At 45.5% G+C, this 26,302-nt stretch overlaps 3 protein-coding genes across 4 annotated transcripts in view; 2 read left to right on the top strand and 1 right to left on the bottom strand.

Annotated features, from left to right (window-relative positions):
* The window catches only part of LOC132021175 (protein FAM228B-like), a 45,301-nt gene extending 36,113 nt beyond the window's left edge, over positions 1-9,188 (bottom strand). Inside the window, exon 1 of the mRNA XM_059405230.1 lies at positions 9,043-9,188. The gene's annotated coding sequence lies outside the window, so the exon portion shown is untranslated. The remainder of the gene's footprint in view (positions 1-9,042) is intronic.
* TP53I3 (tumor protein p53 inducible protein 3) lies at positions 1,587-8,721 on the top strand. Of its 2 annotated transcripts, none has more exons than XM_059405224.1 (6): positions 1,587-2,365; positions 2,660-2,812; positions 4,419-4,686; positions 6,303-6,515; positions 7,404-7,600; positions 8,383-8,721. In XM_059405224.1, the coding sequence occupies exons 2-6, from the start codon at positions 2,675-2,677 to the stop codon at positions 8,563-8,565; spliced, it is 999 nt and encodes a 332-aa protein (XP_059261207.1). In that variant the 5' UTR covers positions 1,587-2,365; positions 2,660-2,674; the 3' UTR covers positions 8,566-8,721. The 2 variants fall into 2 exon arrangements, with proteins under 2 accessions (XP_059261207.1, XP_059261209.1); XM_059405226.1 differs by lacking the exon at positions 1,587-2,365 and adding an exon at positions 3,656-3,769 and having other exon boundaries at positions 2,722-2,812.
* SF3B6 (splicing factor 3b subunit 6) lies at positions 9,183-23,402 on the top strand. Its single transcript, XM_059405231.1, has 4 exons — positions 9,183-9,470; positions 12,890-13,008; positions 22,832-22,970; positions 23,136-23,402. The coding sequence occupies exons 1-4, from the start codon at positions 9,441-9,443 to the stop codon at positions 23,223-23,225; spliced, it is 378 nt and encodes a 125-aa protein (XP_059261214.1). The 5' UTR covers positions 9,183-9,440; the 3' UTR covers positions 23,226-23,402.
* Positions 23,403-26,302: the final 2,900 nt, after the last annotated feature.

Raw genomic sequence — 26,302 nt, 5'->3', positions numbered from 1 at the left:
GGAGCTCGATGCAGGGCTCCATCCCAAGATCTTGGGATGATGACCTGAGCCAAAGGCTGATGCTTAACCGACTGAGTCACCCAGGTGCCCTGAGAGAAAGGAAATTGCTAAAGGAATTTTTATATGTTAAAGTAGACTTACAGGATGGGGGTGGGGGTGGGGGCTAGGATTGTCTTTTGCCCTTAGCCAAGTATTAACATGGAGGCAGCTGAGTCCCTAGAGGAATGTCACTCTGCCTGTTTCAAAGACCGGTCAATGAGCTATAGGTAGTAGGGAAATGTAAACATCTTCTGCCTTTGTTTCCCACATCAGTGTGCAGTCCAGAGCTGACAGCCAAGAAAGAATTGTTGAGACACCTTTTGTGCAAAATGGTGGTTTTATTAAAGCAGGGGGACAGGCCCATGGGCAGAAAGAGCTGCTGTTCCTGGGGTTGTGAGGGGTGGCTGATTATATACTTGGGAGTCAGGGGAGGGAAGGAAAAAAGAGGTTTTCAAAAGAACTTTCATATTCAAGAGGACCTACAAGCCCCTGGAGGCCTTGCCATGGTCAAGTTAAGGTTGTTTTACCCTCTGGCAAGGTAATGACATTAAGATAATTGGAAGTTGGGGCACCTGAGTGGCTCAGTTCATTATGTGGCTGACTTCAGCTGGGGACGTGGTCCTAGGGTCCTGGGATGGAGTTCCACATCTGGCTCCAGGCTCAGTGGAGAGCCTGCTTCTTCCTCCCCCTCTGCCTGCTGCTCTCCCTGCTTGTACTCTCCCTCTCTGTTAAATAAATAAAATCTTTAAATTAAAAAAAAAAAAAGAAAGAAAGAAAGAAAGAAAAAAGATAGTTGGAAGTTTCCCGGAGAAATGTCACACAGATCCCACCCAGGAGTGGTGGTTTCAGGGTGTCAGCTTGTGCTTTGTCCTCGGCCAGCTCCCTCAGCACCAGGACATGTGAATTTGATTCCTGGCTTGGCACTCACTAGCTATGTGCCCCTTGAAATCAAATTAATCTTTCTACATCTCAGTTGCTTTTCAGCTGAGCTTTATGAAGACCAAATGAGAATACATGTAAAGACGTAGTAAATTATAAGACACTTAAAAAAAAAAAGTTACTTATTTTATACAAGCACACATTTGTGTGGACCCATTGCTTCTTAACTGGGGACAATTTTGCGCCCCCCCCCATGCCTGGAGGCACTTTTTCTTCCAGACTGGATGGGGCGCTAGTGCTATTAGTGGGTGGAGAGCAGGAATGCTGTTAAACACTGCACAATGCACACGACAGGCTTTCAGAATTAAGAATTATCTAGTCCCAAGTGTCAATAGTGGGGCGCCTGGGTGGCTCAGTGGGTTAAGCATGTGCCTTCGGCTCAGGTCAAGTTCTCAGGGTCCTGGGAATCGAGCTCCACATCCGCGCTCCCTGCTCAGCGGGGAGTCCGCATCTCCCTGTCGCTGCCCCTACCCCTGCACATGCTCTCTCTCAAGTAAATAAATAAAACTCTTAAATTTTTTTATTTATTTATTTAATTTATTTGACAGAGAGAAATCTCAAGTAGGCAGAGAGGCAGGCAGAGAGAGAGAGAGGAGGAAGCAGGCTCTCTGCTGAGCAGAGAAGCCCGATGCGGGACTCGATCCCGGGACCCCGAGATCATGACCTGAGCCGAAGGCAGCGGCTTAACCCACTGAGCCACCCAGGTGCCCCTTAAAAAATTTTTTTAATGTTTTTTAATCCCAAAGTGTCAACAGTGCCAAACCTGAGAAACCCCGCTGTAGCCTATTCATACAGCCTTAACGTAAAGTCAGACTGCCTCACTGGGCAGCAGCTCCCTCATCCCCGGGAGGAAGAGCCGGAGAGGTCAGGATTCCTGGCAGCGCTCACCTTCCCGCTTTCTCCTAGTCCTCCTCTCTTTCCTCGCAGCAGCACCCTGCTTGCCGACCCATACTTAGGATACCAGCCTTACGACACCAGGAGCTAAAGGCCTGGCCTGGCTGGAAAAACCGATCGCCGGCCCAGAGTCCGAGTCCAGTTCCCGAGAGAGAGGAAGTCCTTTCTTCTCGCAGCAGGGGCTGGACCATCTGCCAACGGGAAGAAAGATGCGTTTCCCCAGGCTTTAAAAAAAAAGGAAGGAAAGAAAGAAAGAAAGAAAGAAAGAACGAATAGAACATGATTCGCTGCCACTAACTTTGCATCTTCAAAGGGGAAGGAGCCGAAGGAAGAGGAGGGTAGGCTCGGGTCAGTCCCACCCCCGGTACTGCCCACAGTGCTTCGCGCTCGCCGCCGAGGCCGTGCTGGGCCCCGAAGTTCCTTCGCGGGGACCCGCCGGCGGGGAGCGCAGGACCGCGCCGAGCCGCGGGGAGCAGCGCAGAGCCGGGCTCCAGTAAGTCTCCAGAAACTCACACCCGGACCCGTGGGGCGGGGGGCGGGGGTGGGAGGAGTGTTCCCGCCCAAAGGCAGCGCAGTTTGCCTCACGCTCTGGGACGGTGTCCCCACTTCCCCCAGTCCTAACTTGAGTCCTCTGCGAGGGATCTGTCTGGAGGCTGCGGGGACCTTGCGGGAAGGAGGGTGGGGAGCGGCGAGGGTCAGACCTCGTGGAGACCCAAGGGGAAGCCGCTGGCCGGCAGGGGGCGCTGCGCTCCGCAAAGGGCCTCGGACTCCGTTCCTTGCTTCTAAGGTGTCCTCAGAGAACATGCTAGCTGTGCACTTCGACAAGCCCGGAGGACCAGAAAACCTTTACCTGAAGGAGGTGGCCAAGCCCAGCCCAGCAGAGGGTGAAGTCCTCCTGAAGGTGGCGGCCAGTGCCCTAAACCGGGCCGACTTACTCCAGGTGCCCAGGGGTCAGGCAGTGGCTGGGGCAGGGTGGGATTCCAGGGTCTTCCATAAACATTTACCAGACAGATGAAGGAATGACCTAGGGCATTGCCTGTAACATTCATCAGGATGTGTCTGCAGAATGTGTGCTGGGGGTTCTAGGCAGTATACAGGCATGTTTACAAAGCAGCATCTACGCTGTGTTAATCCATCATCTGCTCAGGCTAACAGATAAGGAGATGGGAACTGCTCTTTGTTGAGGGGACTGTGTGTTAGGCCTTGCTCTGTCTCCATTTCACTCCTCTAGCAACCCTGCTTACCGTCCGCATTATACGGATCAACAGAGTCAGAGGTTTTTTTTCTTTTTGTTTGTTTTTTTTAAGATTTTTTTTTTTTTTTTTTTTTTTGACAGAGAGAAATCACAAGTAGATGGAGAGGCAGGCAGAGAGAGAGGGGGAAGCAGGATCCCTGCTGAGCAGAGAGCCCGATGCGGGACTCGATCCCAGGACCCTGAGATCATGACCTGAGCCGAAGGCAGCAGCTTAACCCACTGAGCCACCCAGGCGCCCCCAGAGTCAGAGGTTAAGCAGTGTACCCAAGGCCACGACAGCAGTAATCTGGGCAGCTGTAATTCAAATCTAGGGCTTTGTGGATCCAAAGTCTGCACTCTTTCTGCTTGTCGGATCCAGGAGCTGTAGGGTCCCGGGAGCTGGCCAGGGACTATACTCTAGGAATCTTTTTTCCTGCTGTTTGAAACGCTAAACTGAGCCAGCTGCATTGATTGGGGTAACAGAAGCGTGCCAGAATCACCTGGGGGCACTTTTCTTTCTTAAAGATTTTATTTTTGTTTATTTATTAGAGAGAGCGCTCGCACAAGCAAGGGGAGCAGCAGAGGGAAGGCAGAAGTCCAACCGACTGAGCCACCCAGACACCCCTGGGGCACTTTTCAAAAATAAACATGACCACAACGCAGGCATGTATACCTTGACAAAGCTCCTCAAATGGTTCTAGTACACATTCTTAGTTCAGCCCCTCTGCTCTGAGGCCTCCAGTTGGAGGCTTCTGAGGATTGCAATGCGTGAGGACAGAGCTGGCACTTACGAGAACAATCATTTAGGAGTCCATGGTTTTTGCTGGTGGGCACCATCATGGAACCCAGATCTGGCTCTGGTCCTGGGCTACACTTGACTTCCCTGTGTCAATGGCTCAGCCCTTGATCTGTGGGAAATGGGGTTAAATGGAGTTAATGGGGCTTCCGGGGGAAAAAAATTTTTAAAAAAAGGGGGGGTATTCCATGGTTTTGTTCCTAAGTCTTGCTACTAATTTACTAATTTACTTTCAGACTTTGGACAAGGCATTTCCCTTTACAGGTCTGTTTCTCCATTTGTAAAACAAGGCGTTTGGATAAATAGCTAAGGACCCTACCAGTTCTGACATCCAGTGATTATATGACCTACAGTATCTTGCTTGAATTAACTTTTCTTGTCTATTTTCCTGACTTACAAACCCTATCTTTATCCTGATCTTTTTGAGAAAAAGAGGGGCTTTTGGAAGAGGCCCAGGGATGGTAATGCACGCATTCCTGACCATGCTGCTCACTTAGCTCACTCCTCTTTCTGCAGAGACAAGGCCAGTATGCCCCACCCCCAGGAGCCAGCAGCATTTTGGGACTGGAGGCATCTGGACACATAGCAGAGCTGGGGCCTGCCTGCCAGGGGCACTGGAAAATTGGGGACCCAGCCATGGTTCTGCTGCCTGGTGGGGGACAGGCTCAGTATGTCACTGCCCCTGAAGAGTTCCTGATGCCCATCCCAGCAGGAATGACCCTGTCCCAGGCTGCAGCCATTCCAGAGGCCTGGCTTACTGCCTTCCAGCTGTTACATCTCGTGGGTGAGGAGGCCCCCCCCATGCTCACCCTATACAGTGTGGTTCCGTTACTTGATGACTCAGCCACCTGAAAACCCAGCAGTCTTCTGGGGTGGCTTTGACCTGGCCACTATGCCACACCCAACAGCGCACCCTGATGTACTATCAGTAGTATGAGGTCCTCATACCATGTTACCAATGACCTGATGTTGAGGCTGAAAACCAAGGTTAGCAGATGGAAAGCCTAGAAAGCACTGGATAGAAGGCCTGTGCCCATCTTCACACTGTAGGCCCACCAGTAGTCTCAGCAGCTCAAAGTCTTGCTGAGCTTCTCTCTGTGAGCCCTAGTGGGGTAGAAGGGGCCAGTCAGTCTTTTATTCCTCCTCAGTCCCACTGAAGTCAGTCAAGAGATGATGGGGCCAGCCTAAGATCTGGTCCCTGTTGTCAGGGAATAGAGTAAACTGGGAAGACAAGGCATGTACAGAAATTAGACAACCACAGAGTTCAGAAGATGGCCTTGTCTCAAGATGGGAGTGGGAGGGAGAGAGGCACCTGGGTGGCTCATTCAGTTAAGCATCTGCCTTCAGCTCGGTTTATGATCCCAGGGTCCTGGGATCAAGGCCTGCATCGGGCTCCCTGCTCAGCGGGGAGTCTGCTTGTCCCTTTCCCTCTGCTCCTCCCTCCAGGGCCTGCTCCCTCTCTGTCAAATGAAAAAATGAAATCTTAAAAAAAAACAAAACTCAAGATGGGAATAGTTAGTGTGGGCACAGGTGATAAGAGAGGGCTTTCTGGAAGAGAAGGACTTGAAGGGTGGGTAAAGTTGAGATGTGATAGAAGGCAAGCCTTGGTGGCTTAAGGCAGTGACCCGGTAAAATCAGCTACTCCACTCAGAGTGAAGGATGATTATCATCTGTGAAAGACGACACTAGGACTGGGTTTCAGTGGCCTTGAATGGCACATTGCCAGAACCTGATGCAAGAGCCACCTGAGAACCACTTTATATTTTGAGAAGAAAGTGACATAATGAAAGCTTCATTTAAGTAAGAGGATCCTGATGGTTGTGTATGGTGACAGGATCGTTGAGACCAGTTGGAGACCAGTTTCAGACTGAAGGGGAACGGGCTTCAGGTGGTGACAGTGGGAATGGTACACATTTTTTTTTTAAAGATTTTATTTATTCATTTGACAGACAGAGATCACAAGTAGGCAGAGAGGCAGGCAGAGAGAGAGGAAGGGAAGCGGGCTCCCTGCTGAGCAGAGAGCCCAACTCGGGGCTCCATCCCAGGACCCTGAGATCATGACCTGAGCCGAAGGCAGAGGCTTTAACCCACTGAGCCACAGAGGTGCCCCAATGGTACATATTCTTATCTATTAAGGTACATGTCAGAGATGCGCATCTCGGGATCATTTCTTAAGTAAAACAGATTGTGGATGTGACTGCTAACAACTTTATTTCAAAAGGTTTTCTTCCACTTTGATAAGAGTCAGTAAAACAAAAAAAGAGCTGTCATCGTGTTCTCTTAAGAGACCAAGAAACTGGGCATTTGGTGGGCCAGGGCCAGGGGCATGTGGTAGAATATGCCTGCATGGGGCACGTGTAGCACTTGTAAAGAGAATGGTTCCTGTACTTTGTGCCGCAGGAAACGTTCAGGCTGGAGAGACTGTGCTAATCCATGCAGGATCAAGTGGTGTGGGCACGGCTGCCATCCAACTCGCCCGCATGGCTGGAGCTATTCCTCTAGTCACAGCTGGCTCCCAGCACAAGCTTCAGATAGCAGAAAAGCTTGGAGCAGCAGCCGGATTCAATTACAAAGAAGAGGATTTTTCTGAAGCAACACTGAAATTCACCAAAGGTAAGCAGTAGCTCCTGTAGCCCAACAGGAATTTCAGAGATGGTTCAGTCAAGTCCTCACCAGCCTGAAGTTTGCCAGTGCTCTGCTAAATACACAGCAGCTACCCAGCCAAATTCTAGCATTCAGGTGTTTGGCCTCTGGAGACAGGCAGGCAGTGTTAGGACTAAAATGTTTCTGTGTGCATTCTTGTAAGGGATAGCATTCTGTGTGCATTCTCGTAAGGGATAGCATTCATTGCTTTCTAGAAACCGGATGAGTCCGAGAGAGTTGGACTAGAATTAGCCAGGAGCCATTCTTCAGAGTCACTCTGCAATGAGTTAACAGGAGCTTGGTGTGGTCAGAGTAGGGTTAGGATGATAGCTCTCTAAAGAGGTGAGCCTCTGTATTCCCAAGCCAAATGTGTCTGTTTTTGGCTTATCCCTTTCCATCTCTCGCATGAGTTAAAAAGGAAACGTGAAACGGATACTTGTAAAACTACGATTCAGATAACCCAGTGCAGACATTTCATAATTTAGATGCAAACCTGCCTGTCCTGTAGACTGGGCAGACCTCCCCTGTTCTGTTCTCATTCGTGCCTGGGTGACTGTGAGTTTTGTACTTAAGGGGGATCAAGAGAGATAAGCCAGGTCATGGTGTTGCCCCATTTCCCTCTTGCTGTGGCTAGGAATCATAAAACATGAATTACAGCACACATGTATGATAAAGTTCAGTTACCTAAACTCCATCTACAACAGTGTTTCTATGAGTAGTGTTTCTAGTTCCAAGCTACAGATTTACCAATCCCACCTGTGTATATACCCATATATTCACAAATATACTATGGAATCTTACTTTGCACAAAGCCTTCTGTGTCTGAGGAGCATTATAAATCTGTGTTTCCTGTGAAAGGTGCTGGAGTCAACCTTATTCTAGACTGCATAGGTGGATCCTACTGGGAGAAAAATGTCAACTGCCTGGCTCTAGATGGTCGCTGGATTCTCTACGGTCTGATGGGAGGAACTGACGTCAGTGGACCTCTATTTTCAAAGCTACTTTTTAAACGAGGAAGTCTGATCACCACTCTGCTGAGGTCTAGGGACAAAAAGGTGAATGATGAGTGAGAAGATAACGTGATGTCATTATTACCCACAAAAGTGTGGTGCGTTTATGTAGCTCCAAGAAAGGAAGATCTGACACATCTTCTGTGAGAGCACCTATGTAGAAACCTGCCCCCTCCCATGGATAAATAAGTAACCATTTTCACAGAACTAATTAAAAGTAGTCAACAGAAAGTCTCAACATCTTGGAACGTAGGGAACATTTCACCTGTTATTTAAAATTTTCTAACAGAATGAACAAAGCGTTGACAGTATTAGGAAATACATTTCTAATAGTGCCAAGATGTTGTCTTCAAAGGAAAACTCTTCTCGGTGTGATAAGAAAGGTGAATAAGGTTAGTTAAGGTTCTGCCTTCAATAGATTATGTTATTGAAATCTTCTCTATGTGGGACTCCAGCAGGTGCCAGACTGGGGAATGTTTTCCCACTGAGTATTTCACACCTGTGGGATAGTAGAGCTTAAACATCCCTTTTGAACTGAGCCAACAGAAATCCTGTCTGTGGCCACCACCTGCTTTAAACCTTTAAGAGCAGTCGTGTTGTCAGTGCCACTAATATCTTAGTACAGGATTTAGGCTTTTTCCCTGGTACAGAAGAGATTATACATTTGGGGGCATGCACATACATGCTGGCAGTGAAGGGGGTGGGTATGCTCTGTGCATCTTCAGGTGTGTACACATTTCAGAGAGAGCACAGAGACTACTAAGAGAATGGGGAGCGGCAAGGTAAAGTCTTTGTCTAGGCTGATGTCTTCTTTTCCTTATCTTAAGTACAAGCAAAGGCTGGTGGAGGCTTTCACAGAACAAGTCCTACCCCACTTCTCCACGGAGAGTCCCCAACGTCTACTGCCCGTGCTGGACAGAGTCTACCCCGTGACTGCCATCCAAGAGGCCCATGCATACATGGAGAGTAACAAGAACGTGGGCAAAATCGTCCTGGAACTGCCGCAGTGAAGGACAAGTTTCCCAGGACAAACTGGAGAAAGTCCATAGGACGCAGGAAAGAGATCGGGTGCCACTCCAAGCCGCCCTGTAACCTCCTGGCCCTCCCCTGGTCTCGCCTACGGATTCGTGTAAAAACAATCGAATGAAATAAAGAGTAGATTTGAAGGGTTGCCCTCTCACTGCGGCGGCCCCAGACCGCGGCCTGGGCCGCCGCGGCGCGGGTGGGGTGGGAGGCGCGACCGCAGTTGTCGCAGGGATTACAGCAAAGGCCGGGGCAGTGGGTGCGCAACACTGGCTGGTCCGGGGCCGGGGTTCCCGGATACCGAACGAACAGCGTCAGCCACCATACAACGTGCCACAACCCCCGAAAGCCTCTCCGCGCGGCGCCAGCAGCCCGGGCCCACCCACCAGCCCTACATCCCCGCCCCGCCCGCCTCACCGAGGCCGGTCCCACGTCAGGACCCACCCTATCCCCCCGCAACTCACCTGGGAGCGGCCCCACCTCGTCCGGCTCTCCTAGGCCCCGCCCCTCTGGCCGGATCCTCCGCTCAGGACCGCCTCGATAGGAACACCGCCCCTTCTTTAACCCAGGCCCCGCCCTTTCCGGTGCGGCTCGTAAAAGGGTCTCCAACGCTCGCCTTTCATCTTACCGACGTCTCTTTTCGTTTCAGGTTCCTTCGGCCCCGGAGTCTTTTCGAAAGGGGACATTACGTCAGCACGTCTGGACGTAAGAGGGCGATCATCCGGCGTGTAGTAAAGCTTCCGGCGGAGGTTGGATGTTGATGTCCTGAGTTGGAGGCCGTGTGGCGGTCCAGTAGAGCGAGCTCCGGAGGTGTCCGGAGGAATTCCAGTGTTTGTTGCAGTAACTTTATCAGCCCGCCAAGATGGCGATGCAAGCGGCCAAGAGGGCGAATGTGAGTTTCCGGGCATTCAGCAGAAGAATGGGGCGGGGTAGGAGGGGGGGACCTCGCTCCTGGACTTTCTTAACGGCGTGGAACTGTGTATTTTGCCCCTGCTGGGTTCCCCAGGCCAGAGTAGCCCCGAACTTACTGTCCTAATACTGGCAGTTCCATCCTGGCCCTGTCCTTGCGGATATGCTCCTTGAGCCACAGTTCCGGCTCCAACCCTTTTGAGAGTTCCCTCGGTTTCTTACTCTGGTGTCAGTCCTACAGCATTTGTTGCTTGATCAGCACCTACGACCTACGACCCCAAGTCAGTAGCACAACCTAGTCTGCAATAAGTAATCTAATATCTCACAGGCAACCAAAGCCTGGGATTCTCCTAAAGTCACGGAGTGTTTTGGATTTTTCATTAATGTCTTAATATGTTTGAGCACCTACTGTGTGCCGGAATTGAGAGATCGGGAAGAATTCAGAAGTTAAATTTACCGAACATGTACTGTGTGCCTGACACTAATCCAGGTATTGGGGATACAACAGTGAATAAACGAAAAGCCCTTCTGTTCACATTCTTTTGTTAGAGAATGGGGTATTATAGAAACCTAAGAAAAGCCGTCTCAGGGAAAAGAGGGTAGGTCAGCTGTAAGGCTGAGAGGTATAGGATAATGAAGACAGAAAATTGGACTTGGTGAGATGCAGAATTTTGGTGATCGTTTCAGTGGATGAAAATTTGGTTGCAGAGGGATGAAAAGAGGTTGGAAGTTAAGAAAATAGAGACAGCTCTTCAAGTTTTCATGTGAATAGGGAGTACAGAGGTTGAATAATAGTTGACTTTATATAAGGTGTATTTGTGTGTCACTGAGAATGATCCAGTAGAGTGGGAGAAATTGATGATGTGGGAGAAAGATGAGGTAAGTTCAGGAGTGAAGGTTTTGGAGTAGAGGATGACAGGAAGAGGGGGTGGATATGGATGAATTTAGATCGGTGGGTTTAGTGACATGAATATAAGGTACTTACCATTTGGTGATAATATATTTTCTTCAGTAAGCAAGAGGCAAGATCAGTTCCTGGGACAGGCAAGGAAGAGGTTACAGTGGAACTCAGACGTTAGAGGGAGTGCGGCGGTAAGGTTCGAGGAAAGAAAGTGTGATACAGTATCGTATAGAGTGAGAAAGCAGATTTATGGGAGAAGTGTATTATAATTGGAAGTGTCGAGTGTCTGTTTGAACTCAGTCCGAAATCTTAAATCTAAAACTTTATTGTACTTATTTGTTGACCATTTGTCACCACTACTAGTTTGAGGACGGGGAATAAGTATCCTCTTTTTCCTCTTATACAACACTTAGCGTAATACCTTAAAAAGCTGCCAGTTGAATAGTTTTTGAGCAAATAGTTTTTGAGCAGAAGTACATTTGAGCAAATGTACTTGTACATTGTATTGTACAAGTACAATACAATACAATTGGATTGTATTCAATTACATACAACCCTCTCCCCCTGCCCCATTCAATTACATACAACCCAGTATGTAATTGAATATGTTAATAAAAACACAGGAGTGAACTCAGGATGGGAGATATATATTTGAGAGTCATCAACTTAATGTGGAAACCATCTGTGTGGTTAAGAGATCAAAGAGTGTAGAATTAAGGAGAGTTATACAAAGAGTCAAAAAGGAGTCTAAAAGTAAAACTCTGTAGAAGAGCACATTTTAATGGCAAATAAGAGTGAGAAGAACTAGCCAGAGTGGTAGGAAGTAAAAGTGCCAAAAATAGTCAACACTGTCAGAAGCCTCAGAAGTTAAGTGTGACGACAATTGAACACTGAAGTTAAAAGGTCTTAATGCGGGGCGCCTGGGTGGCTCAGTGGGTTAAAGCCTCTGCCTTCAGCTCAGGTCATGATCTCAGGGTCCTGGGATCAATCCCCATGACGGGCTCTCTGCTCCGTGAGAAGCCTGCTTCCCCCCCTCCCCCTGCCCCATTTGCTTTCCTGCCTACTGGTGTTCTCTCTCTCTCTCAAATAAATAAAATCTTTTTAAAAAAGAAAAAAATAAAGTTACTACCAGGGTGCCTGGGCGGTGCAGTCTGTTAAGCACCCAACTGTTGGTTTTGGCTGAGGTCTTGATCTCAAGGTTGTGGGATCTGGCCCCATGGTGGGCTCCACGCTCAGCACGGAGTCTGCTTGAGATTCTCTCCCTATACCCCTTTCTACCCCTTTTTAAAGGTCTTAGCATAAAAATATTTTCATCAGTGCTGGGGTAGAAGCTGGGTTGTGGTAGGTTGATGAGTGTCAGTGAAGTAAAGATTATGAAGTAAGTGAGTATAGATCTTTCCAGATGCTTGACTGAAAGAAAAGAAAAAAGCAAAATAGGGTAGTAAGTAGGGAGCTGGTAAGTTCAGGGAAGGCAGAAACCTTGCTTTTTCCCTTGCCTGATACGTGCAAAAGAAGGTGCTCAGTAAATATTTGTTGAGCAAAGGAAGAGGAATACAAATGACTTTTTTTTTTTTTTTTTTGCATGACAATTGTCAGGACATAAGCAGTGCTCACCTAGGGAATAGAAGCCAAGGATGAAGGAAAAATTGTAAATTCAAGAGAGGGAAGATATTATTGATGCAACATAAAAAGACCAGATAAGAGTCATCAATGGGAGTTTCATTGTCTTGGAAGCAAGAACAGTTACCTTCGTTCTTTCCCATATACGTCTGAGGCATTGAGGACTTTTTTTTTTTTTTAAAGATTTTATTTATTTATTTGACAGACAGGGATCACAAGTAGGCAGAGAGGCAGGCAGAGAGAGAGAGAGGGAGAAGCAGGTTCCCTGCCGAGTAGAGAGCCCGATGCGGGGCTCTATCCCAGAACCCTGAGATCAAGACCTGAGCCGAAGGCAGAGGCTTAACCCACTGAGCCACCCAGGCGCCCCGGCATTGAGGACTTTTAAATGAGGTTGAAAATCCTTGTTTAACTGCAGTGACTGGATGCCTGGGTTTTATAGTAGCCCTTACTAGTTCCTACTAATAGTCCTCCCTAAAACTAGTGCCCATTGCTTTTCTGAAAAGAATGCCATTTTCAGGAATATCAGATTATAATCTTTTAAAAATAATTCTTATTCTTGACTATTATGTGGGGTTTTTGTTTGCTTTTAGTGTGAGAATTTATTTTTACTTATTTATTTATTTTTAAGATTTTATTCATTTAGTTGACAGAGAGAGAGAGGGAGCACAAGCAGGGAGAATGTGAGAGGGAGAAGCAGGCTTCCCACTGAGCAGGGAGCCTGATGCGGGTCTTGATCCCAAGACCCCAGGATCATGACCTGAGCCCAAGGCAGATGCCCAGTGACTGAGCCACCCAGGTGCCCCTACTGTGAGAATAGATCTTTTTTAGGTAGTAGCACTTCTGCCCCTGATTATAATAATAGTACATATTTCTCATTTTAGATTCGACTTCCACCTGAAGTAAATCGGATTTTATATATAAGAAATTTGCCATACAAAATCACAGCTGAAGAAATGTATGATATATTTGGGAAATATGGACCTATTCGTCAAATCCGAGTGTGAGTCTTACTGAGATTTTTGAAATGTTTCACAAAAATGATTGTATCATCTCAGAATTAGAGCTGGCAGCAAGGCCTAACCAAGAGCCTAGAGACTAAATGGATTGAAATCTGGGAGATGAGATTTTTTTTTTTGGTATGGAAAAAAATGACACCTTCCTGATCTAGCTCAGTGAGCGCCAAGAATAGTAGTTGTGAAATTAGAGAAGGCATGAAGTATAATGAATGGTTTGAGGGGAACAGGTGGGAAAAGAAATAACCTTTATCGCCTAACTATCATTTGTAAAATCAGTATGGTGCTGTGTTTTTTATGTGCATTAACTCTAATATTCTCTCCTGTTTCCTTTACTGACTCCAGAATTTCTGAATAAACTGAGTAAGGAGCTCTACAAGTAACTGAGAAAAATTATTTTTTCCCAACCACAGCTTTCTATTGAAGATTGATTGGTTGGTTGGTTGGTTTTTAAAGATTTTATTTGACAGAGAGAGAGACAGCGAGAGAGGAAACACAAGCAGGGGGAGGGAGAGAGGGAGAAGCAGGCTTCCCGCTGAGCAGAGAGCCTAATGCAGGACTCTGTCCCAGGACCCTGGGATCATGACCTGAGCCAAAGGCAGACATCTAATGGCTGAGCCACCCAGGCACCCCAAGATTGATTTATTAGTATTACTTTTTTCTATTGAAGATTTAAAAGTATATGGGGGGCACCTGGGTGGCTCCGTGGGTTAAGCCTCTGCCTTCGGTTCAGGTCATGATCCCAGGGTCCTGGGATCTAGCCCCGCACTGGTCTCTCTGCTCAGGGGGGAGCCTGCTTCCCCTTCTCTCTCTGCCTGCCTCTCTGCCTACTTGTGATCTCTCTCTCTGTCAAATAGATAAATAAAATCTTTTTAAAAATATAATAAAATAAATAAAAGTATATGGGAGAATAATTGCAACACAAGTTCAGGTTTTAATTAAATATAAAAATTGGTGTTTATATTTTCAGATGATATTTATTGAACATCTACAAAATATCATTTGTTGTAATAGGTGCTTTTATTTATATCACCAACACTACAACCTTGTGTGGAGGTGATAAATTGTCTGGATTTTGTTTTAAGACATATTTATTTGAGAGAGAGCATTAGTGAGCATGGGAACAAGGGGAAGGGCAGACGGGGGGGGGGGGGGGGGAGAATCCCTGAACAGACTCCCTGCTGAGCATGGATTGGGCTCAGTCCTAAGACCTTGAGATCCTGACCTGAGCTGAAAGCAAGGGTCAGACACTTAAACCAACTGAGCTGCCCAGGTGCCCCAAGAGTTGTCTGCTTTATAGCTTCACACAACTATTTAGTGATAAAATTTTCTAATTTTTTTTTTTAAGATTTTATTTATTTGACAGAGAGATCACAAGTAGGCAGAGGCAGACAGAGAGAGGAGGGAAAGCAGGCTTCCTACTGAGCAGAGAGCCCGATGCAGGGCTCGATCCCAGGACCCTGAGATCATGACCTGAGCGAAGGCAGAGGCTTCACCCACTGAGCCACCCAGGCGCCCCCAAATTTTCTAATTTTAAATTGAGTACACTACATAGATCCATAGCTGGTAATACTCTAATTAGTATAAATGGGCCACTTACCTAAGAGTTTATCTGAAAGGATTTCTTCTTCTTCTTCTTCTTTTTAGGTTTATTATTACTAGTTTTTAAAATTAATCTATAAACCTAACATGGGGTCTCAGACTCATGATCCTGAGATCAAGAGTCACCAGCCAGGCACCCCTGAATGTCTCTTATATTTTCTTTTTTTTTTCTTTTTTAAGATTTACTTATTTAGGGGCACCTGAGTGGCTCAGTGGGTTAAGCCTCTGCCTTTAGCTCAGGTCATGATCCCAGTGGTCCTGGGATTGAGCCCCGCATCGGGCTCTCTGCTCAGCAGGGAGCCTGCTTCACCCCCTCTCTCTGCCTGTCTCTCTGCCTACTTGTGATCTCTCTCTCTGTTAAATAAATAAATAAAATATTTTTAAAATTATTTATTTATTTAGAGGGAGCATGAACACAGGGAGGAGCAGAGGGAGAGAGAGAATCTTAAGCAGACTCTGCACGGAGTGCAGAGCCCAACACGGGGTTCAGTCTCATGACCCTGAAATCACAACCTGATCCAAAACCAGGAGTTGGACACTTACCCGACTGAGCCACCCAGCTTCCCCTGAATATCTCTTCCTTTTTTTTTAAGGTTTTATTTATTATATGAGAGAGAGAGAGAGCACGAGAGAGAGTACTAGCAGGGAGGAGCAGGAGAAGCAGGGTTCTCACTGAGCAAGGAACCCAATGCGGGACTCGATCCCAGGGCCCTGGGATCATGACCTGAGCCAAAGGCAGATGCTTTGCCAACTGAGCCACACAGGTGCCCTTCAGTATCTTTCTTAATACATTTTCTTTTGTGAACTGAGAGCTGCTTTTTGGTTTTTAGATCTCTGTAAGATCTTGAGGACACTCCTTTTAAATCATTACTTTCCTTCCAGAAAGTCAGCCAAATGCTAGCAATACATGATCATTGGTACTCATGTGGGGATGGAAATGAGGTGTTACAGACCAGCCATCCTCTTTAGGAAGTCTTAGTCCTTTGTGTATTTGAGAGCTTTGGACCCTTTTCAAAGAACAATACATGAAACATTTTGCATCTGATTTCAGTGGATACATGAATCCTAGGTTAAGAAATCCTGTTCTAAACGTACAGGAATGGTATAGAAAAGGTCCCCTGACTTGGAGATCAGGAGGTAAGATCCTGCTTCAGGCTCTGCAGCCTTAGACAAGTTGTCCAGCTTTTAGGTTTTCTGCTCCCTCACATGTAAGATAATGTAGATAGACTGCCTTTCAGCTTTTTAACATGGAGGCAGCATGTTAAATTTACTGAATTGGTTGTAACACCTGAGTTCAAATACTAGCTGGACATTGGCTAGTCATGCACAACTGGGCAAAATATTTAATCCCGCTGAGCTTCAGTTACTTACGAAACATAATCTTCCTAACCTACTGTCTTAAAGGAATTTTTTTATTATTAGTGACATGTAATGTATTATTTGTTTCAAGAGTACAGGTCTGTGATTCATCAGTCTTACACAATACACATACCCTCCCCAATGTCCATCACCCAGCCACCCCATCCCCCCCTCCACTCTAGCCTAAAGAGTTTTGTTTTTTGTTTTTTTTTGTTTTTTTCTTAAGATTTTATTTATTTATTTGACATACAGCAAGAGAGGGAACACAAGCAGGGGGAGAGGGAAGAGGAGAATCAGGCTTCCTGCTGAGCAGGGAACCTGACTCGGGGCTCGATCCCAGGACACTGGGATCATGACCTGAGCCAAAGGCAGACACTTAATGACTGAGCCACCCAGGCTCACCCTAAAAGAATTTTAATGAGGATCAAAGTAGGTCATGTCTGTGAAAGCGCTTTGTCTCGGAGTCTTTCCTTCCCAGTGTGCATTAGCCACCCCTCTCTGTTCTCCCGTAGCACCTTCTGTGAACATCTTATAACACATGATTTTGCTTTTGTCTTTGTACTTGACTCTCCTGCCAGCCTGTGAGCTCCTCCAGGACAGGTATCATACATTCTTTTCATTTTGGGTTGATAGCTGTTATGCCTGATACATGTTTTTTTTTTTTTTTTTTGTTGGTTTTATTTTTTTTTTTAAAGATTTTATTTATTTATTTGACAGAGAGAAATTACAAGTACACTGAGAGGCAGGCAGAGAGAGAGAGAAGGAAGCAGGCTCCCTGCCGAGCAGAGAGCCCGATGTGGGACTCGATCCCAGGACCCTGAGATCATGACCTGAGCTGAAGGCAGCGGCTTAACCCACTGAGCCACCCAGGCGCCCCATGCCTGATACATGTTAAACACCTCATGTATATAAATATAAGTAAATGAGTAATACAGAACATGGTTGTGTTTGACTTCTGAAAGTGTTATAAAATTTACTGATAGTACACAATTAAGAGATGCTTACATCAGTGAAGTTAGTGTTTCAGAAAGCCAAGGTAGATGATCAAGCAGTGGCATCTTTAGAAGGGTGCAGAGTAGCTCAGGGCCTTTGTACTCTGGTCCCTCCACTTGGAATGGTTTTCACGCAGCTCATCTCCCGCCTGCCTTCTCATTTTTCAGGTCTCCACTACAGTGTCACCTTTTTTTTTTTTTTTAAGATTTTATTTATTTATTTGGCAGAGAGAGATGACAAGCAGGCAGAGAGGCAGGCAGAGAGAGGAGGAAGCAGGCTCCCCGCTGAGCAGAGAGCCCGATGTGGGGCTTGATCCCAGAAATTGAGGGTCATGACCCGAGCCCTGAAGGCAGCGGCTTAACCCACTGAGCCACCCAGGTGCCCCCAGTGTCACCTTTTCAAAGAGGTTTATCCTTGACCGCCCTAGTGTTAAGTCATCCTTGTCCTCCCAGTAACCTCTGTCACAGCTGTCTCCTTCCTTTATAATATTTCTCATCTGCCTTTATCTGTCTTTCTCCCACTTGGATAAAGTTCCTTGAAGGGAGGGAGGATGCTTGTCTTTTTCACTGTTCTATTTCCAGTGCCTGTCACACAGAAAGAACACAATATGTATTTGTTGAATAAATTCATAAAAGCAGGAATTTGGGTCTGAATTAGAGATTGAAAACCCGATTTTTGTTGTTGTTGTTCCCTAGCTGTGATCATGCTTCATCATCTATCTGGAACCTAGAACTAAGGTGACCCACCTTCCTAGTTGGCCCAAGGACCAAGGGGTTTTCTGGGACCTGTGTACTAAAACCTGGACAGTCTTGGGCAAACTGGGATGAAGGGGTTGCCCTTCCTGGCATGTAGCAGACACTTGATGCTTTAAACTTTTTAAAGCCCGCTCATACCTTTTACCTCTTGATTACTAAAACGTGTATGGTATAGAGCAGGTGACAGGTCCTGATATGGCTGTTTGACACATGAAGCAGCGGAGGCTCAGAGAGGTTGATGCACATGATGAGGTTTTCTCATTCCTACACTGAGGTTTACCACCAATCGAGAAAATAATGTTGGCTCAGTGCCTGCCACACAGCAGGTACCAACTACATACTTTTTAGAAATTGAAGTTACAATATGGTTAAGATACTAGGTTGATAATCAGGAGCTAGGACACTGAGATGAGAATCTTTAAAATGGGTTTAGTACCCAGCCCTGTTCTAGTTCCTCAGAAGATGTAAGAGGAGGAGATAATTTTTTTCTTAAGCTTCCAGGAGAAAGGGTGTTAGAGAATTGGTGGGAGAGAGTAGATCTCCACTTTTCAGATGCCTCTTAGCACTTGAGTGCATGGTGCTGTGAGAGAAAAATGAAATATAAGACCTTTCTTGGACAGTTAACAAGAACTAAAATATTAAGTTCTTTATGTTTCGTGTTTTTTTAAGATTTTATTTGTTTGACAGAGAGATAGAGCCAGAGAGTACAAGTGGAGGGAATGGCAGAGGGAGAGGGAGAAGCAGGCGCTGCACTGAGCAGGGAGCCCAACACTGGGCTTGATTTCAGGATTCTAGGACCATGACCTAAGCCGAAGGCAGATGCTTAACCATCTGAGCCACCCAGGCACCCCAAATTCTATATGTTTTTATTCCAAAGGAGAAATAGATAGACTTTTTGACACCCCCCCAAATTTTTTTAAAGATTTTATTAACTTCTTTGACAGACAGCAAGAGAAGGAGTACAAGGCAGGGGGAGAGGCTAAGGGAGAAGCAGGCTTCCCGCTGAGCAGGGAGCCCGATGCGGGGCTCGATCTCAGGACCCTGGGATCATGACCTGAGCCAAAGGCAAGTGTTTAATGACTGAGCCACCTAGGCACAGGCACCCCTGGTAAAATCTTTGAGGCAGTGTTTTTCTTCCCTTTGGGTAATCCCCAACTTCCATAGCTAATGCATTCTTTTTTTTTTTTTTTTTAATTATAAAAATTTCTCTTCAAGCTGATGCATTCTTGACAACTAAAAGTCAAAAGTCCTAAGAGTTGGGGTGTCTAGCTGGCTCAGTAGGGAGAGTGCATGATTCTTGATTGTAGGGTTTGAGCGTCATGTTGGGTGTAGAGAATACTTAAATAAACAAACTTTTAAAAATGTCCAAAAGTTGTTAGATTATTCCTTGAAAGTAAGGAATATTATAAAATCCCTTATTGGGCCCATTTAGCCTAACGGCCTGTAAGCATTCAAGGACACTGGCCCCCTCCGACCAACCCAGCACCCTGTACGTCTCCCCTCCCCCTTTATAGGAGGTATAAGCACGGATGAGGGCCCAGCGCTGTGGTCCTGTCCTGGATCAAATTTTCACAGGGACCTCCCCTTCCCCTGGCCTCCTTCCTTTGCTTGACCCTATGTGGGGACCGTGGCAGATGGAGAGGCAGCCCCCAGTCTTAAACCTTATTCCACAGTTGGCACTGGGTGGCTAGAACACAGATGGAGGGGTCCGTCTTTATCACACTGGGAGCATAAGCTGAGTGGGACCTGTGCCCACTGCCCCCACTGACAAGCACACGGCCATCTGCTGCTGCAGTTTGTTGCTCTTCACACTTCCCCCCTCCCCGCGAAGGAGGCTGGTGAGGTGGAGAGACGAGGTGGCAAGGAAAACCTACACCAGAAGCAGCTCCGCACCCACAAGCAAGGTCCGCCTTCCACTTCTAGCCACCTTCTCCCCGGGCGGGCAGATGAGCCTGCCCAAAAGCACACTCCCTCCCACCCGGGTCTGCCAAAGCTCAGCCCTTCTCCTGAGCCAGACAGGGCTGTGTAATGCATGAGAGTGCACATGTTATTAAAATTGAGTGTACGAAAAGTTGGGAGCTGACTATACCACATCATCATCATTATTATTTTTAAAGATTTTATTTAGTTGAGGGAGAGTGAGAGAGCACAGCCAGGAGGAGAGGCAGAGGGAGAAGCAGCAGCACACTTCCGCTTAGTGGGGAACCCGACACAGGGCTCGATCCTAGGACCCCGGGATGATGACCTGAGCTGAAGGCAGACACTTAACCGACTGAGCCACCCAGACACCCCTGTGCCATATTTTAGAAAAGCAGTGAATCTTCTAAGTGGAAGAAACTGCATTAACTCTTTGCGTCCTTTCCTGGCCATAAAGGATAATGGTTGGCTGTTTTCCTACATATCCTCTGTAATTTTGCCATCTTTTTGGTAGGGGCTTCCACCACCACCCTTTCTACAGACACAAATAGGTTTTATTTTTATGGATAAACCTAAGTAAAATACTGCTCAGAAACATTTGTTTCCTACATTGATGGTGACTGTGTTGTCTTTAACAATTGAAACTAAAATTAGGGTTAGGGAGGGGCGCCTGGCCCTATTTTATTATTTTTTTTTTCTTAAAGATTTTATTTATTTGACAGAAATCACAAGTAGGCAAAGAGAGGGGAGGCAGGCTCCCTGCTGAACAGAGAGCCTGTTGTGGGGCTCGATCCCAAGACCCCGAGACCATGACCTGAGCTGAAGGCAGAGGCTTAACCCACTGAGCCACCCAGATGCCCTGAGAACATGACTCTTGATCTTGGGGTTGTGAGATCTAGCCCCACACTGGGTGTAGATATTGCTTAAAAATAAGATTTTAGGGGCACCTGGGTGGCTTATTCGGTTGAGTGTCTGCCTTCTGCTCGGGTCATGATCCCAGAGTCCTGGGATCAAGCCCCAGTTCAGGCTCCTTGCTCAGCAGGAAGCCTCCTTCTCTCTCTCCCTTGGCCAACAGCTCCCCCTGCTAGTGCTCTCTCTGTGTCAGATAAATAAAATATTTTTTAAAAAATAGAATGAAATCTTGAAAGCGCCTGGGTGGCTCAGTGGGTTAAGCCTCTGCCTTCGGCTCAGGTCATGATCTCAGGGTCCTGGGATCAAGCCTGGCAGTGGGCTCTCTGCTCAGCAGGGAGCCTGCTTCCTCCTCTCTCTCTGCCTCCTCTTTGCCTACTTGAGATCTCTGTCAAATAAATAAATAAAATCTTTAAAAATTAGAATGGAGTGAGGGAGAAAATTAAAATTTTTAGAAACAAGGGGCTAGTTACCAGGTAATAGAGTAGTAAATAATTTAAGTATTGGTTCTGTTGCATAAATGTGCAGTACGAAAAACCTCATTCTAATCATTGCTGATTAATAACCATCACTCCTACGAAATGCTGTACTTTCCAACTTAAGACTGAGAATTGAGGGCGCCTGGTGCTCAGTCAGTTAAGCATCTCCTTCGGCTCAGGTCATGGTCTCCAGGTCCTGGGATCGGGGCCCAGTAGGGCTTCCTGCTCAGCGGGGAGTCTGCTTCTCCCTCCCTCTGCCTCTGTGCACGCCTTATGCATACATGCTCTTTTTTTCTCTCTCTCCCAAATCAATAAAATCTTTAAAAAAAAAAAAAAAGAATTAGTTCTTAGTGTGAGAAGTAGGAAAGACTAGGACAGTAAACATAAAGACTGGGCCAAAATTTCAAGCTAGGTCTTTGCTGCTAGTGCTTTGGTAGCTATAAGGAGTAGTTTTGACACAGCTAGTTTAACTTGTAGCTGTTTTACTTAAAAAAGAAAACAAAAATTACCTTAATTCAAGAAATAGGCTTATCCAGGGGTGCCTGGGTGGCTCAATGCGTTAAGCCGCTGCCTTCGGCTCAGGTCATGATCTCAGGGTCCTGGGATCAAGTCCCGCATCGGGCTCTCTGCTCAGCAGGGATCCTGCTTCCTCCTCTCTCTCTCTGCCTGCCTCTCTGCCTACTTGTGATCTCGCTCTGTCAAATAAATAAATAAAATCTTAAAAAAAAAAAAAGAAAGAAAGAAATAGGCTTCTCCAGCATACCTGTCCATAATCTAACAGTGTTCAGGTTGATCTCAAAATACTTTAACTTAGGGGCACCTGGGTGGCTCAGTGGGTTAAAGCCTCTGCCTTCGGCTCAGGTCATGGTCTCGGGGTCCTGGGATCGAGCCCCACATCGGGCTCTCTGCTCAGCGGGGGCCTGCTTCCCTTCCTCTCATTCTGCCTGCCTCTCTGCCTACATGTGATCTCTGTCTGTCGAACAAATAAATAAAAATCTTTAAAAAAAAAAAATCTATGGGGCGCCTGGGTGGCTCAGTGGGTTAGGCCGCTGCCTTCGGCTCAGGTCATGATCTCAGAGTCCTGGGATCGAGTCCCGCATCGGGCTCTCTGCTCAGCAGAGAGCCTGCTTCCCTCTCTCTCTCTGCCTGCCTCTCCATCTACTTGTGATTTCTCTCTGTCAAATAAATAAAAAAAAAAAAAAAATAAAATAAAATAAAATTAAAAAAAAAAAAAAAAAAATCTATGATGATTGTTTAAAAAAAATACTTTAACTTACTGTCTCTAATCTTCAGTGGTTAATGGTTTAAAAGACAGTTCATCAACCATCAGTGCTCAGGTAAATGTATTTTTGTCCACAGTATTTGTTACTTATTTATAAAGAAACTATTCCGTAGCTCAGCAGTCATGTTTCATAGTTCAGGAACACAGGTCAGTGATAAATTTCCGTGGAACTCAACCCAAAGAAATTCTTTACATTCCAAAATCACTTTCCACTCTGAAAGATACCAGCCTTTTTCATCTCCTCAAAATCTCTCATGGAATCATAATTTCTGTAGAAATCTGCGTATCCTTCTTTCTTGATTTGGCCACAGAAAACTTCTAGAAAGCTGCAACCCCTAGGGAATGTTCCAGCAATATGAAATCGCAGGTGCTTGGCCAGAAGGCCTCCCATCTGAGGTTTCGGCAAGCCCTGGAAGTCATGGTGGTTATTCTCCTTAACACCCAACCTCAAACCCAGCGTCTTTCCCAACTCCAGTAAGTGTGTGTTTTAATTAAGTCTGATTTCACTCTGCAGGGGGAACACACCTGAAACTAGAGGAACAGCTTATGTGGTCTATGAAGACATCTTCGATGCCAAAAATGCATGTGATCACCTTTCAGGATTCAATGTTTGTAACAGATACCTGGTGGTTTTGTACTATAATGCCAACAGGGTAAGTATCAGGCCACAGTCCTCATTTTGTGGGGAGCCCATGTTAAGAAGTAGTGTACCATGAGGGGAAGAGTATACTGTGAGTTCTTGGTTCGCTAGTGCTACTGGTGAAATTCATTTGATGACAGATCAGTAACTGTTAACCTTGGTGCTTACCACATTTCAGGCATTTCAGAAGATGGACACAAAAAAGAAGGAAGAACAGTTGAAGCTTCTCAAGGAGAAATATGGCATCAACACAGATCCACCAAAATAAACATTTTCTGCATTTTCATTTTAGATTAAAACCCATAAGTGACCACATCACCCTTTTCTTATTTTTAAGTAATGCTGAATGTTGTAATTTCTTATTCGAGATTCAAAAGGACCTGCTTGAAACTTTGATACATGTTAGAATGTTATATGAATAAACTTGTAAACTTTTTGTAAAACATGTCAGTGTTTTCTCTTAAACTTTCCCTTTTTATTTGATACCAGAAAACAAATCAGCAGTTGAACTGTATCAAGAATTGTTTGGTGGTAGGTGGTCACAGAGACCAAGCTTCTTAAGAGCAGGGAGCTTTTTGTATTCTTAATGCCTGTGATGTTCAATCCAATGCTTAGCCATCAAGGGAAGTTTTTAGAGTGTTGTCATTTATTGAATGTTAACAACTCAGTGAAGGTAGCTATCTCCATTTTGCAGATAAGGAAACCAAAGCTCATTGTGTTGGTTGAATGAATAAAATGTTTACTTTAAAAGTTGCTATAACATCCACCAGTATTAACCATACCAGTACATTTGAATAATACATGCCTTACAGTTAACAAAACACTTTGTCCATATGAGTATGCCATCCTTAGAAGTCAGTTTTAGAAGTGGCCATTCAGATGACAGCACACTGTTAGAAATTTGAGAGCATGTTTCTTGGGTAGTGGTGTTGGTTGTTACATGTCTAAGATTGTATTGTGCAGTCTTTTCCTTTAGTTAATAAATGTCTGAATATCTTGGACCTTAGGTCATAGTATATCTTTGCCATAAATAGAATATAATGCTTTTCTTATATATAAAATTTAATGCTTATTCTTATAACCATACACTCCCATGGCATGGAAATAGTATGGTTATTACCACATTCATCATAGCTTGGCAGCTTGGAGGAGATAGCTATAATTTTCTTTTTATAGTTTAGACATGGGCCAAATGGAAAAACATGAACCAATTGTTTTGTATATAACTATAACCCAAAGTCAATTTGAAGGTACAAGCACTGAATCATTTAAATGGACAAAAAGCATCTCTTCTACTTTTAAGTGCATTTAGCTTTGCTGTCTGTGCTTACTTTAAGCTAATATGCTCTTTTATACTTCTGGTACTGTCTTCTCAAAGCCTACTATTGAAAATGAAAAGATTATTCCTCTTAATTATGTCAGTGCTTTCTGAAAGCGCTGTAAAAGACTAGAAAGAAACATTTCTAAGAAGGGCAGGGAGATGACAAAGGAGCCATAGCTTTAATTTCCTTCTGAATGCTTTTATGAATTCCTTATTAATTTGTGTAAAATGCATGGTGTACCTTTAGGTGTTTACCAATGTAAAATAATTTGCTAGAAGACTTTTTGTAAGGGGAAAACAGGCTTCGAGTGTGCTTTGTCTAAGTGGCAGACTGGCTTGCCCTAGTGCGGTTTTTTTAACTTAATAACAAGGGGAAATTGCTTCTATTGACAATTATAGCCAGTCCCATCCTTTGGATCAGTACATCTGTTAGCTGAATCTCATGACCTAAGGCTAAGAGTTTTTAAAATTCCAATTGTCTAGGGAGCCTGGGTGGCACAGTCAGCTGAGTGTCCGACTCTTGGCTTCAACTCAGGTCAAGATTTCAGCGTCGTGAGACTGAGCCCCATGCTGGGCTCCATGCTCAATGTGGAGTCTCCTTAAGTTTCTCTCCCTCTGCCCTCCACCCAGTTCTGTCTCTCAAATAAATAAATCTTTAAAAGAATTTTAAAATTAAAAATTCCAATTGTGAGGCAACTGGCTGGCTTAGTCAGTAGAGCATGTGACTCTTGATCTTGGGGTCGTAAGTTCAAGCCCCACGTTGAATGTAGAAATTACTTAAAAGCTTTAAAAATTCCTGGGGCGCCTGGATGGCTCAGTGGGTTAAAGCCTCTGCTTTCGGCTCGGGTCATGGTCCCAGGGTCTTGAGATCAAGCCCTGCATCAGGCTCTCTGCTCAGCGAGGAACCTGCTTCCTCCTCTCTCTCTGCCTGCCTCTCTGCCTACTTGTGATCTCTGTCAAATAAATAAAACCTTTAAAAAAAAAAAAAAAAACTTTAAAAACTCCAGTTTGGCAGTTTTGTGGCCTGTCCCACTTAAAAGAACTGGAATTCTGTAGATAAATATTGAGCACCAACTCTGCACCAAGCCTGTGTGTGCTAAGATGCTGAGGATGGACTTTTCATCAGTCTTCTACACCAGGCATCGAAGGCTATTTCTGAGACTCCTTTTAAGAGTACAAGGGATGATGGTTTTGTGTTCATGCACATGTATGAGTAAAGACGTGTGCCAGAGCTGCTTTACATCCACCTAGGTTAAATTTTGAGTTTCTAAGAAAGATTTTGTATGAATAGACTGGAAATTTGAAAATGACTGTAAGACAAAGATCTCATTACCACTTCCCTGCTTCACATGGCTCTCACAGGACAGTGTCCAAACTTGTTAGCATAATTTTCTGCATCACCTTTGAAGAGCGCCAGGAACGCAGGACCTGCGAGGCCTAGCATATTCTTTCCAGGTGCTAGCCAGTAGTTGTTCATTCACATTGGTGTGTTTTGGTTTTCTTCACGTATATCTCCCATGACCACCTAGCCTATGAATACTCTACACTGAGATTTTTCTTCAGCTCCACAGTGGACACCCGAAATGGTCTTTGATGCCATTTTTAATTTTATCCTATTGATGTCACAGCAGAAAACAAGAGTACGTCTCTTATACAGGCAAAGTCCTAAGAAATTTTCAGACATCTGTGTCATTGAGAAAAGCTGGGGACTAAGACATGCTGAAGGAAGAAAAAAACCAGAAGGGAATGGGTGCAGCACCCTCTGGCTGGTCTGCTCCCACAACAGAAGTGAGACCAGGAATCAGGTAATTAAAAGCAAAGCACCCCCTTTCTCATTTCTTTTCCTCCATCTTAAAGCACTGCCTCTTAACTCCTCGATCCTCAGCAGAGGAATACAGCCCACAACAGAAGTGAGACCAGGAATCAGGTAATTAAAAGCAAAGCACCCCCTTTCTCATTTCTTTTCCTCCATCTTAAAGCACTGCCTCTTAACTCCTCGATCCTCAGCAGAGGAATACAGCCCA

This window comes from Mustela nigripes, chromosome 7 (genome assembly GCF_022355385.1).
Source record: "Mustela nigripes isolate SB6536 chromosome 7, MUSNIG.SB6536, whole genome shotgun sequence".
In the NCBI taxonomy this organism is placed as follows: domain Eukaryota; kingdom Metazoa; phylum Chordata; class Mammalia; order Carnivora; family Mustelidae; genus Mustela; species Mustela nigripes.
This window is presented reverse-complemented; position numbering and strand designations above follow the sequence as displayed.

Bases quoted from the DNA above. Each gene is read 5' to 3' on its own strand.
- TP53I3 (XM_059405224.1), top strand. From the start codon at position 2,675: ATGCTAGCTGTGCACTTCGACAAGCCCGGAGGACCAGAAAACCTTTAC. The intron at 2,813-4,418 runs GTGCCCAGGGGT...CTCTTTCTGCAG, and splicing joins ACCGGGCCGACTTACTCCAG to AGACAAGGCCAGTATGCCCC. The intron at 4,687-6,302 runs GTGAGGAGGCCC...TTTGTGCCGCAG, and splicing joins CCAGCTGTTACATCTCGTGG to GAAACGTTCAGGCTGGAGAG.
- SF3B6 (XM_059405231.1), top strand. From the start codon at position 9,441: ATGGCGATGCAAGCGGCCAAGAGGGCGAAT. The intron at 9,471-12,889 runs GTGAGTTTCCGG...TTCTCATTTTAG, and splicing joins AAGCGGCCAAGAGGGCGAAT to ATTCGACTTCCACCTGAAGT. The intron at 22,971-23,135 runs GTAAGTATCAGG...ACCACATTTCAG, and splicing joins TGTACTATAATGCCAACAGG to GCATTTCAGAAGATGGACAC.